This window comes from Hipposideros armiger, unplaced genomic scaffold (genome assembly GCF_001890085.2).
Source record: "Hipposideros armiger isolate ML-2016 unplaced genomic scaffold, ASM189008v1 scaffold_1262, whole genome shotgun sequence".
Lineage (NCBI taxonomy): Eukaryota > Metazoa > Chordata > Mammalia > Chiroptera > Hipposideridae > Hipposideros > Hipposideros armiger.
The window spans coordinates 155,141-168,245 of record NW_017732612.1 but is presented as its reverse complement, the minus strand read 5'-3'; the positions used below and the strand labels follow the sequence as shown (position 1 = coordinate 168,245).

At 39.3% G+C, this 13,105-nt stretch overlaps 2 protein-coding genes and 1 pseudogene across 2 annotated transcripts in view; 2 read left to right on the top strand and 1 right to left on the bottom strand.

Moving 5' to 3' along the window:
- Window positions 1–7,962, top strand: part of SLC6A14 (solute carrier family 6 member 14) — a 50,598-nt gene extending 42,636 nt beyond the window's left edge. Inside the window, exons 12-14 of the mRNA XM_019633237.1 lie at window positions 3,526–3,578; window positions 4,624–4,791; window positions 5,608–7,962. Coding sequence (XP_019488782.1) covers window positions 3,526–3,578; window positions 4,624–4,791; window positions 5,608–5,754 — 368 coding nt within the window. The 3' untranslated portion in view covers window positions 5,755–7,962. The remainder of the gene's footprint in view (window positions 1–3,525; window positions 3,579–4,623; window positions 4,792–5,607) is intronic.
- A 195-nt stretch (window positions 7,963–8,157) lies between these two features.
- CT83 (cancer/testis antigen 83) lies at window positions 8,158–9,349 on the bottom strand. Its single transcript, XM_019633235.1, has 2 exons — window positions 9,278–9,349; window positions 8,158–8,466 (listed from the first exon to the last, which is right to left on the bottom strand). Exons 1-2 carry the CDS (start codon window positions 9,347–9,349, stop codon window positions 8,158–8,160), a joined length of 381 nt encoding a protein of 126 aa, XP_019488780.1.
- A 137-nt stretch (window positions 9,350–9,486) lies between these two features.
- On the top strand, window positions 9,487–12,646 carry LOC109377027 (protein BTG3-like; annotated as a pseudogene).
- Window positions 12,647–13,105: the final 459 nt, after the last annotated feature.

Sequence of the window (13,105 nt, the reverse complement as noted above, 5' to 3'; positions counted from 1 at the left end):
ATCTTAGCTGTGGAGGGCAGTGTCACTGGCCCTCATATGTGTGATCCGAACCGGGGCCCTCTGGCGTCCCAAGCCAGTTCTTAACCATCACACCACTCGGCCGGTCCCATAAACGTTCTTATAGCCAGTGTTTTAAACTATGTCTCTGATAAGTTGGTTGCCTCCATTTCCTTTCATTCTTTTTTCTGGAGATTATTCCTGTACTTTTGTTTGGAACATGTTTCTTTGTGTCTTCATTCTGGAAGCCACTCTGTGTTTGCTTCTATGTGTTAGGTTGATCTTCTATGTCTCTTAGTCTTTGTTGGGTGGCCTTATGTAGTATGTGTCCTGTGTGGTCCAATAGCACAGTCTCTCTCATCACCTGTGCATGCTTTTCAGGAGTGTCCCTTGTGTGTTTTGTGTGTATTATTTTGTTATATTTGACCTTTGATTGCTTTTGTTGCATAAGTGGGTGGGATTGACTCTCAAGTTGACTGGCTGTGAGTATTGGCTATGCCTATAGCATATGAGCTGCTGTGTAGGGGCTGACCCCTCAGAGAGGGATTCGCCTCAATGTGATGTCTGTTGAGACCACACTTTGAGTTTGCCACATGTGGAACTAATTGGATATTTCTCTGGTGTGGTCTGAAGCTGGCCTCTAGGTGTACTGTTTCTGGTGTCACTTGGTAGCCCTCCCTTGCAGGCCAATTTCAGCCTTGACTCTGATTGCCCTGAGGCTACCTGGTAGGAACTACAAAGCTGTATTGAGTTGGCTGTGGCATGCACTTGACCTGGATGTCGATGTGGCTTGCCTCTCTGTGATCTTAAGTTGGCTGCCACCAGTATTGGGCCTGGGGCAACTTAGCAAAAAGCCCAGGGCCCTCCTAAGCCTGTTGCCACCTGCTGGCTCCCCATAAGGCCCAGCCACTGAATGAGTCTCTTTAGGTACAGGGGCCAGGCTGGTTGACCAAGTGTTGACAGTACTCCCTGCAATGCCACCTGAGTTAGGTGGGTCAGGGTCTCAGGGTGTCAGGGTGTGGCCAGTGGTTTTTACAAAGTTAATCCAGGTTTAGTTGTTGCACCAGTTCTGAGCCTATGGACACCCTGCAAGTTGCCCATACAGCCCTTTGGCCAGCCAACACTTATGTCAGGCCTTTAGGTCTCCAAGGGCCACCCAAGGATGGTTGCAGTGCAAGCTGTTTGAGCACAAGCCACCCCAAGTTTCCCAGGCTGCTTTGGGCCAACAACTACTATAAAAAGCTATAGCAGCTTGTGGGGTGGGCCTGGCCTTGCAGTAAGCAAAAGTGCCCCAGGAAGTGCCACACTAGCTGAGGGGGGCAGGCTCCCAGGGAGTCACCAAGGTGGTGTGTACATGGATTTTACTAGATCAATTTGGTCTCAAATTTGGCCCTTTGAAGGAGGGCTCAACACAAGGAAGATGGCACTCTCCTCTAGTATTCATGTGAGGTGGATTCCACACAAGGATAATAGCAGTTGTCCCTCCAGCCCTAAACCTGAAATCACACAACTCAGTCTTTCCCTGTATGTGCCTGGTGCCTCTTGAGTTGCCACCTCAGTGATGGAGCACAAGGTGAATTCTTACAAGTGAGTGAGTCTGTATGCAGGCCCTTTAAGAAGACATCTACGTTTCCAGCCACCTTCTGTCTCACTGGGACTGATGGATGAAAACCTCATTAATTTTCATTGCCAGATGTGTGGACTCCTCTTCCCGTCAGAGGACCCCTTGGCTGGGGACATTGATGTGGGGCTGGGACCCCTCACTCTTCATGGCATACTCTGCCACCAAGGTGTCCCTCACCAGTGCTCAATCACTACCTGTGGGTTTGCAGCAGCTTGTTTTGCATCTCAGCCTCTGCTACCAATCACGATGTGGCCTCTTCTTTATATCCATAGTTATAGGGGTTCTGTTCAGCTAGTCTTTGTATGATTCAAGAGTTTGACTGTTCTATAATGTAGTTGTCATTTTAGTGTGAGAGGCGGCTAGCATAGCATTTACCTATTCTGCCATCTTGTACCTTCTCCTGACTTCTAGTGTATTCTTGATTTCAGTTATTGTATTTTTCATTTCTGATTGGTTCTTTTTATGGTGTCTTTATCACTTTTTATGTTTACTATCTCTTTGTTGATGTTCTCCCTATGTTTTTTGAACATCCTTGCAACCAGTGTTTTGAACTCTGTATCTTATAGGTGCTTGCTTCCATTTTGTGTAGTTCTTTTTCTGGAGTTTTGTCTTTTATTTGGGACGTTTCTTTGTTTCCTCATTCTGGCTGCCTCTCTGTGTTTGGCTGTATGTATTAGGTATATCTGCTATGTGTCTGAGTCTTGGATGGGTGGCCTAATTTAGTAGGTGCCCTGTGGGTCAAGTGGCACACTTTCTCTCATCACCTGCACTGGGTGCTCCAGGAGTATCCCTTCTGTGGGTTGTATATGTCCTCCTGTTGTAGTTAAGCATTGAATGTTTTTGGCATGTCAGTGAGTCGGATTGACCCTCAGTGTGATTGGCTGAGGCCTGGCATGCCCACAGTATATTAGCTGCTGCGTGGGAGCTGATCCCACAGAGCAGGATTTGCCCCAATGGGCTCTGGTGCCTGCCAAGACCACCCTTTGGCTAACACCTGTGGGGCTAAGTAGGTGTGCTATATTGTGGTCTGAAGTTGGCCTCTAGTGTGTTGGTTCTGGGGCCTCTTGGGAGTGGACCCTCTCTAGGTCAAGGTCAGCTGCTGCCTGTTACTGGCCTGGAGCTACCTGGTCAAAGCTATAAAGCAATCTGTGGTTGGTCACTACCTCTGCTGAACCTGGAGCCATGTGGTGAGATCCCACAAAGTGAACCCAGAATGGCTACCACCAGCAACAAACCTGGGTCTGTTCAGCAAAAGGCCCAGGGCACACCAAGGCTAGCTGCCACCCACCTGGGACCTGCAGATCCCCTAGAGTTTCTCAGGAAAGACAGGCCAGGGCTGGGTCTCTGCTGCCAAAAGGGCCTCCTGTGGTGCTGGAGCAGAAGGCAACTGCTTGTTATTGAAAGAGCCTCCTGAGGTGCATGGGATATGGCTGGCAGCCTTACAACATTCAAAGTGCCAACTCATGAGTTGGGTGGTGTGGAGTCCCAGGGAGTCACAAGGGTAGGGTGATCAGAGTTCACCATGATTTGTCCTTGTGGGGGTAGGGCTCAACATAGGAAAGATGTCACACAACCATAATCTGCATAGGAAGATGGCTCAACACTGGGACAATGGCCGCTGTCCCTCCCGCCCTCTTCATAAAGCCACACAACTCAGTTTCTCCCTGTATGTCTATTGCACCTCCCGAGCCACCATCCCTCTTTTGGAGACTAGAGTGAGTGCTTGGGAGGGAGTGAATCTGTACACGTGCTCTTTAAGAGGATGCCTGGTTTTCCAGCAGCCTTCTCTCTCACTCAACAGATGGATACCCACTGTTTTTCATAGCCAGATGTTGTGGGGGTTCCTACCCCTGGCACTGGTGGTCTGGACTGGTGGTGTGGAACTGGGAACACTTGCTCCTCAGGGGGTGCCTATGCAGCCGAGATATCCCTTCTGATTCTCAACTGCCACACAAGGGTGCGGGGCCAGCCCGTTTCTCATCTCTGCCCCTCCTACCAGTCTTGATGTAGCTTCTTTATATTCTTAGTTATAGAACTTCTGTTCAGCTAGTCTTCAGATGGTTCTACAGATTGATTGTTCTATAATTTAGTTGTAATTTAATGTCGACATGGAGGGAGGCAAGCACAGCTTTTGCCTACTCTTGCTATTTTGGATTATTTCATTTATAAAAATTCTTATATTTTAAAGACATTCTAAGCTATATTTAAAGAAAATACTTGGCGATCTTTGGTTTTGATTATTTTGTTTAGTTTGCTTAAAGACTTCTAAATACATAATTATCTTTGATGTTACAACATGTATAGTATGTTTTTAAAGACATTTTTAAAAACTTAGCCTTAAAGTGTTTTCAGCTTTAAGATTCACATTTCATTGTTTTACCCAAACTTACATTGAACTTGTTTTTTTCTTCAATAAAAGGCTCTAAGTGAATTGTGCTTTGGTAAATATGTACTAGCAGTGTGTGAATGCATGTGTTTGGGTGTAGAGTAAGGGATGGTCAATGTAGTGAAAATAATAAAAAAATTGCTGAGCAAGGAGCAGAGCATGTTCACTAAAGTGTACTTTACATTCTCACTGAAGTAGTTGATATGCTGGCTCGTTTATGTCATAGAATAATACTATGCTATTATAAACAAAAGTTAAATTTCAGTAACATAAAATTTCAGATATTATTTTACTTTCAATCATTTATATTTTATGGTAAAGTATTTTGTTACATGTTGGACAAATATTTTATCTTTTATAAATACATGAAGGTGCTAATATTGGAAGAATCTATTCAAAGACAATACAAGTTATTTAGTTTGGTTCATTTAGTATTGTTATTTTTCTGGCTAGTTACATGATTGTCTTAGTTGCTTGACTGTATTTTCATTATAATTGCTTTTGATAAATTATTTCTAAGGAATGAAATCAAATTGCTAATAATTAGTGCAATGGAAATCATTAGTACAATAAAGTCGAATATTTTACATTGTCTTTTCATATTTTGCATTCACAGGCAATTTTGATCTGGTCACTTGTGAAATTCCAGAGACCTGTTTATGCTGGAATTCCATACCCAAACTGGGGAGTTGCTCTAGGCTGGTGTATGATTATTTTCTGCATTATTTGGATTCCAATTATGGCTATCATAAAAATAATTCAAGCTAAAGGAAACATCTTTCAAGTAAGCACATTAAATTAATATTATTTGTACTTCATGTAAAGTACTTATGATCAAATCAATGATTAATTTACCCAAATGGTGGCAATATGAAATTATGACAATGAGATCAAATTAATCACTCTTTCCTTTAGGCTACATCTATACCTTATACAAACATCCGTTATTATGTGTATAACATTGTATTATACTATACACATATTTGCATGTCTCCCTGTGCTAGACTATAAGCTCCTTTAATTAAGTGTCTTGTCTTGCTTGTTGCTGTAGCCTTCGGTCTTATTAGAGCACTTAGCACATAAAAAGTATGATCCATATACTTGTACTAAGTTGTTCCTCAAGAGGATGCAAAACAAGTGACCTTTTTACCTTATATCTATAATCTTCACTTTCAAAATCTGATCTGGTTATCATTCATGTCCTAATAGTATGTCTAGACTGGAAAAAGGCTGGTAAATTATCTTGAACACAAACTAGACTGAGGCATACCCCTATCATAGAGGCCTATGGGAACAGAGTTGATTATGGTATCTTACTAGGATATAGGACAATAACAAGGTAGGCTCAGGAATCAGATAATAAATTCCCAAACCCATCCAAGAATGGATCCAGATCAATGGTTTTATCCTGGATCTTTCTTTCTTTGGTTATTGAAACTTCCCAGGTATACAATGGTTTATATGGTCACCTAAATGTCACCCTAAAGCCAAGACAATGAAATTTAACATGATAAAATGAAAATGTATTTTTATATGGTTTATTTACAGAATGTAGAAATTGATTTCTAAGATAAGCTTTTTAAAATTGTTTTCATTTTAGCGCATTGTAAGTTGCTGCAGACCAGCTTCTAACTGGGGTCCGTACTTGGAACGACATCGTGGGGAGAGATATAAAGACATGGTAGACCCTATCAAAGAGACTGATCATGAAATACCTACTGTCAGTGGCAGTGGAAAGCTAGAATGAGATCTAATTTTTAAAAACATGCACTTGTGTAATATGATTAGCTTAGAATAGAAGAAAATTTTATTTATTTGTATGTTAATCAAGTAGAAAAATGTATATATTGTGCTCATAATAGTAGAACAAGCTTTTTTCCCAATTTAAGCAGGAATGTATATCAAAATGTGAATCTACTCATGTTTAGCAATGTGTTTATTAAATTTCTTTTTAGATTATCTATCTGGATAACACACACACTGCTGTCTCTATTTCACAATAACATTTTTGTACATATTACCATAATATTTTTCTAATGTATTGACAGCATTATTTTGAGCTGGTTATTCAGAAAATAGTTATATTTTATATTATGCAAGTTTTTAAATATTACTTGCTTATATTTTCTTGGTACACAGTCTTTCTTTTCTATAAAGCTGGAGAAAATAAATCACATATTTAAAAAGAAGTGTTAAAATTGAAAGCCTCACTTAATTAGAAATGTCATAAATACATGGGGAAAATGGATTATGTATATAATATGAAGACTGTATTTTAATACTTTTGATCCAATATGTCAAAAAACTTCATGTAGTTATGGCCCACTTTTTCTATGTGAACTTAGTAGTTATGTTCTTTATTTACAAATAGTGAAATAAGATAGAAAAATAAGGATCCTATGGCCAGTAAGTTGTAAATACAGAAAATGGAATCGAGAATCTTTGAGTACTTCTTTCCCTATATGATGTATCCCTTAAGTTATATTTAGAAAAGTATGACCCATTTAATTTATACTGTATTTTACAAAATTAAGTTCATTATACTCTCTGAAATCTAAGTTTAATTTTAAATAGAACATAGAACAAAATACTAAGAGTAAATTGCTTTAATCAAATATAAGATCTTATGTTGTAATATAGTTAGTAGATCAAGTAGAGTGATTTTTGTCTTATTGAATAAGTTACTACTACAGCTGGTAACTTATTTACATACTTATAGGAGATAAACTTGTTAAACTTGTCAAGAACAAGAGAAGCCAAATTACAAAGTCCTATGCCCAAGTTTCCTTACAAAAGATTAAACTTTATTATATCACTAATTGTTTTATACACTGATTACATGTCAACAATTGGTTTAAGCATCACAGCCTAGTAATATGAACATTGCCACAATATGTAAGAAACTTTTCAGCTGTTCTTAAGGTTCTTAACCTGGGCTTCAGAGAATGTATAGAACTGCAATTATATGTAATATTTTCCATGAACATGAATTTTTCTAGAGGGAGAGTCCATAGTTTTTATCAGAATATCAAAGGGATCTGTAACTCTAAACAGTTTAAGAATCACATATGCCACTGCTGGCTTTTGTTCTTGGCAAGTAAGGAATAAAAGGGATAATTTTAAACCTTCATTTCTTATACATTTCAATTTTTTCCCTTTTGATGGAAAGACTAAAGTAGAAAGTGATTAAGGTATTTCTTCTATTTATACTGGTAATTTGTTTTGGAGAAGAGGCATGAAAATAGATAAATATGTAGGCCTGTAATTGAACAATCTCAGTGAGTTACATACATGTGTATAAAAGGTGAATTCATGTTAGATATTTTGAGGTTTTTCTTTGAGAGTAGGTCAAATGCTGTTAGTGAACTTGGACAGATTGTTAATTCCTCAGTTACCCTGGATTTTATAAAATGTTATATGAAATAGATGGGTGACTAGAGCTTAGAAACATTTCTTTCTTAATTTTAGTGCATATTACATCACATGGCATTATAATTTGGTGCTATTTGAGGTGTGACTTTTTCACCAAGTAGAAAAATGCATTCAGTTTTCTATAGGTGAGTCTTGCAATTCAGAAAAGATTGAGGTACATTTCTAATGAAATACTATCTAATTGGATGTGTGGGGGTCAAGAGCTGACCATGAAGAGTGTGTGTGTGACTATTTTCACAAGGGTGTAAAACACAGATCTTAACAGAGTGCCTGGTGTATTTTAGAGTGCTCAATAATAGCTCTTATTATTATACAGATTCCACAGTGGTAAGAAAGAGTATTATGCATAATTGAAAGTATCCCATCAAATCCTGTTTACTTTAATGCAAACTTGGAAACATATTCAGTAGTATATTATAAACCATTGGAGAAAAATGTTTTTCACACTTGAGTGAAATTAAAATCACTATATGTCAACTATATTCTCTTGACTCTAGCTTATTAAAAAAACCTTTTGAATGACTTTTCTTTCTTTACTGTGCTTTCATTCCTTTCCTGGTAAAATATATATTAGCAACATCGAAACAATTGTTTAAATGTGAGTAAGCAAATTGATGAATGTCTAGATTCTGTATCTGATTTGGCATCCCCTATTCTTTTAAACAATAATTCATTTGGAATAAACACATATAATCAATTGAATCCACTCAAAGTGCCTTTAATGTTTGCCTCTAATGTCAGTACATTCTCTAAGCATGCCAATGGACTTCCGGTTAACTAATGCATCTTTCACAGCCTTAATAATTAGGATATGTTCCAATTCAGCCAGCTTGTATTCCACGATGCTGAGGTTTACCAATATTTTCTTCTGCATGGCTATTGAGTGTGGTAAATTAATGAAGACATCCTGAGAAAGGCTGTTGACTGTAAGACTTGCATTAGTATTGCTCTTAGTTGACCAAGTAAAAGAGGATGGTCTTACTAGTGCAAGAGAAGATGAATTTGATGACATTTCACCAATGTTTCTCTGTAAGGGAAGGAAATTATACATATGTAGTTTATTGTGTTTAGCAATTGGCAAAGACTACAAAATAACAAACATTCTTGGTCTTGGTTACCGAAAAAAACTGACTGTGGTCCCCTAAGAAATAGAGTTTAAAAATCTGTTCAATGACTACTTTGATTTGGAAATATGTTCTTCCCAAACACAGACTGAGGGAAATAATATATATGAAAGTGATCTTTTAATGCTAAAATGCCATACCTTAAACAAATAAAATAAAATAAAATGCCATATCCTTGCCTTACATTTCTTGGAAAGTCCAGTAGGTCTGTATTGGGACTCTGTCTGACCCTTACCTAAAAGAACTTCACTTGCAGCTTTAAATATCATGAGGAATAGCACATGTTAACTTAAATTATTTGTGAATGCCCCAAAATTTCTCATAAAAATGGCTGACAATGAAAATACAGGGGAGGAAACGGAAACACAAGGACAGTAGAAGCCAGAGAAGGCACAGATTCTTAAAATGGGAGGTGGTGTGGTGTGGAGTGGGCACTTTCAAATGTAGTTTTCAAGTGGGTGAAAAGCTGACCGTGTCACTTAGTGACCTGGGGCATTTTACAAGACAACAGCTGTCAAATCACTGGTCAAGATGAGAGAAGTGTGGGGGTAAAGAATAAACATCTGGAGCGCTTTCAATAGAAAATGTGGAATGAGGAGACCTCCCCTTAACCCTATTTTACCATTTTCCTATCTTTCTACTCTCTTAGACACCCCCCTCAATCCATGCAGTCATTAAGCTTCATCTCTTTCCAATCTCTCTTACACACTTTACCTGAAAACGTTTTTTCCAAACAACCATACAGGCGAACAAAAGTCCACCAACTAGGAGGAACAGGATGCTCATGACTCGTCTTTGGTCTCTTCTATCGTCAATCTTCTGGGACACAAAGGCACTGGGTGGGCAGCGGGCCGCTAGCCACCCGGACTCGGGAAGCCCCGGGGCAGAATGTTAAGCGTCCTGCACTGCCTGCTGCAACTGGGATGGGCTTCAGTGTCCCGCTTTATACACTAGGAGAGGCCCTGTGACCTCACAATTGAACACGCACGTAGGGGGCGCTGCATCATAATCTGAGGACGCAAAATCCAGCCTGCAGTAAACCAGGCGGCACTTGGTTAAGAATGTCAGGTTGCTAGGGAAGGTGAAATGTGGTAAAGTATGGACTCTAAGTTGGCTGGTTAAATGCAAGATTTTCAAAGTACTTTGCCTCCTTTCTTTTTAAAAAAGATACGTTTGTTTTTGCTGCATTTCAAAAACAAGTTCAAAACAAGATAGAAATGCACTGGAAAAAGGAGTTACCCACGAATTGTAAGACTGCCAGAAACCTCGTCTACACTCCCATTCCTATTTTAGGATTCACTCCAACATTATTTGCTTTGAGATAATTATGCACATTTGTGTCATTGTACAGGTTAAAAAGTAATTCCAGGGACACTTTCCCATTTAATTCTCACAATAATTTGTGCTATAGGTATTTTTAATACTGCTTCTACTTTTGGCAATGCAGAAACAGATTCAGGTGTCAAGAAAATGCATTTGAAGCTAGTAGCAAGAGTAGGACCCGAATCCACAAAGTTTGAGACCTGAGGGAAACTTCCCCATTCTCTCACTCTCATCCCCATTCTTGAAATCTCTACCTCCACTGGCTGACTGGTGAGCATCAAGTATTTCACATTCACCACCCAAGGAATTGAACACTATATTTGGAATAGTATTAATGAAAACTAACAGGTACAGGAAACATTGTACTAAACAAGTTAGGAATGTTCAAGAAATATACAAGATGAAACTGAACTGAAAACAATAGCTAGGATAACCTGAAGATGAGTGTCAAATTGCAGCTCACAAACTCTGCTTGCAGAATAACTCTCATTTTTATGTAGATGGGAAGGAGAGGAATTACATTTATATACTTTTTGTATCAAACTTACTTCCCAATTATGAGTTCAAAGCTTAAAGACTAATTATTCTACAAGTGTTTATTAAACACCCATGTAAAGGGTGGGCACTGTAATATAGTCTGGGAATATGATTATGAGCAAAACATAAAGTCTGTGCTCACCTAGAATGTGCATTCTAGTGTGGGAGACAGACGTTAATCAAATACCCACAGAAATGAATGTAAAAGTGCTAATGAGATAACCATGTATCATATTTGTTCTCAGAGCATCCTGGATCTGTGGGTTCAGGTCTGACATTAAATTGGGGGAAATTATCAGTCCTTACTGCTTCAAATATTTCTTCTTCATCTCCTCCTCCTCCTCCTCCTTCTCCTCCTCCTCCTCCTCCTCCTCCTCCTCCCTTCTTTTTCTGGTATTCCCACTGGGCATATGTTATGCCTTTTGTAGTGGTCCCAGTCATTGGTATTCTATTCTGGTTGGTTTTTTTTGGTCTTTTTTTTCTCTTTGCATTTTAGTTTTGGAGATTTCTATTGACATATCCTCAAGCTCAGAGATTCTTTCCTTAGCCAAGACCAGTCTACTTATATACCCATCAAAGATATTCTTCATTTCTATTATAGTGTTTTTGATCTCTAGTATTTCTATTCATTTTTGTATTTCTGAGACTTTTCATCTCTCTCCTTATATTACCCACCTGTTTTTGCATGCTGTCTCATTTTTACATTAAAGGACATAGCATATTAATCATAGTTGTTTTAAATTCCCAGTCTGATAATTCCAACGTTCATATTATACCTGAGTCTGGTTCAGATGCTGCTTTGTCTCTTCAGACTGTGTTGTCCCATTTAACATGTCCAATAAGTTTTATTTTGATACGCAGACATGATGGATTGAGTAAAGGCCCTTTAGAAATGTGGTGGTAAGGTGTGCATGTCGAGGCGGGTAAAGGAAACATCTATAGTCCTATGTTTAGGTCTTAAAGTTTTAGTGAGTTTGTACCTATAGATTATGAACTTAACGCATGTTTCTTAGTCCCCCCTCTCCTTAGGAGGGACAGAATGGCTAGAGTGTGCTGGAGTTCAGTATTTCCCTTCTCTTATGTGGAAGGCTAAATGAGGCTGAAGCTGAGTATTTCCTTTTTTCCATGGAAAACTAGAGCCAGCTGGAATTGGGTATTTACACTGCCCGATCTTGCTTAGCCTTTGACAAGAACCCAGCAGGTTAGGCTCTGGCTAAATAGTTTCTACTGTGAGCAGAAACTATTAATAAGAATAAGAGAGACCTCAGGTCCGCGCTCGCTCACTCTCAGCGCGCGCTCGGCGGCCCGCCGACGCGGGAGTCGCATGCGCGGGACAAGGCGAGCTGCGCTCCCTGCCGCTGGGCGCCGGCTCACTGAGGCGGCACCGTCGGTTCAATGCCCCGAGAGGGCTGGGGCTGCGGAATCTACGGCCACCGAGGGGCGGCGGCGGCAGGAAAGATTAAGAACGAAATTGCTGCTGTTGTCTTCTTTTTCACAAGGCTAGTTTGAAAACATGATAAGTTGAAAAAAGAGGCTGTTGAGAAGTTTGCTGAGAAATTGACTCTAATACTTCAAGAAAAATACAAAAATCACTGATATCCTGAAAAAAAACATCAAAAGGACAGGCCTACAGATACATTCGTGTCAATACGTTTCAGAGAGTTGATCCTGACATCTTGAAAGCCTGTGAGAACAGCTGCATCCTGTAGAGTGACCTGGGCTTGCCAAAGGAACTCACTCTATGTGTGGACCCATGTGAGGTGTGTTGTCGGTATGGAGAGAAAAACAACGCATTCATTGTTGCCAGCTTTGAAAATGAGGATGAGAACAAGGATGAGATCTCCAAGAAAGTTACCAGGGCCCTTGATACGATTACCTCTGATTATCATTTAGGATCCTCTTCTTCAGATGAAGAAACAAGTAAGGAAGTAGAAGTGAAACCCAATTCTGTGACTGCCACCCCGAGCCCCATGTACCATATTTCAGAACTGATATTCCCACCGCTTCCAATGTGGCACCCTTTGCCCAGAAAAAAGCCAGGAATGTACCAAGAGAATGGCCCTCAGAGTCACTACCCTCCTCCTGTTCCATTTGGTTATCCAAATCAGGGAATGAAGAATAAACCATATCGCCCAATTCCAGTAATGTGGGTACCTCCTCCTGGAATGCATTGTGACCGGAATCACTGGATTAATCCTCACATGTTAGCACCTCACTAGCTGCTTTCCATTCTGTTGGTGTTGAGAAGGTAGAATAAGCCTGACTACATGTTAAAAATTAAAAGTTGATATTCATAGTAGTAATGTTAGATGGGTCAAACCATCAAACTTATTTTTATAGAGAAGTTATTGAGAATATCTTTCTTAAAAATATATATGCACTTTAGATACATCGATATAGTTTGAGAAACTTTATTGAAGTTAGTCAAGTGCCTGAGTTTTTAATATTGGACTTGAGTATTTATATATTGTGCATCAACTCTGTTGCATACGAGAACACTGTAGGAGTGGACGATCTGTTCTAGCACCTTTGAACATTTACTTTATGGAGAGTATGTAAGTTATTTATACACAAGGAAATATATTTTATGTCATTTAGAAGAATTGTGTGAAATCATGTAGTTGCAAATAAAAAGTAGTTTGAGGCATGACAAAAAAAAAAGAATAAGATAACTCTCTGGCA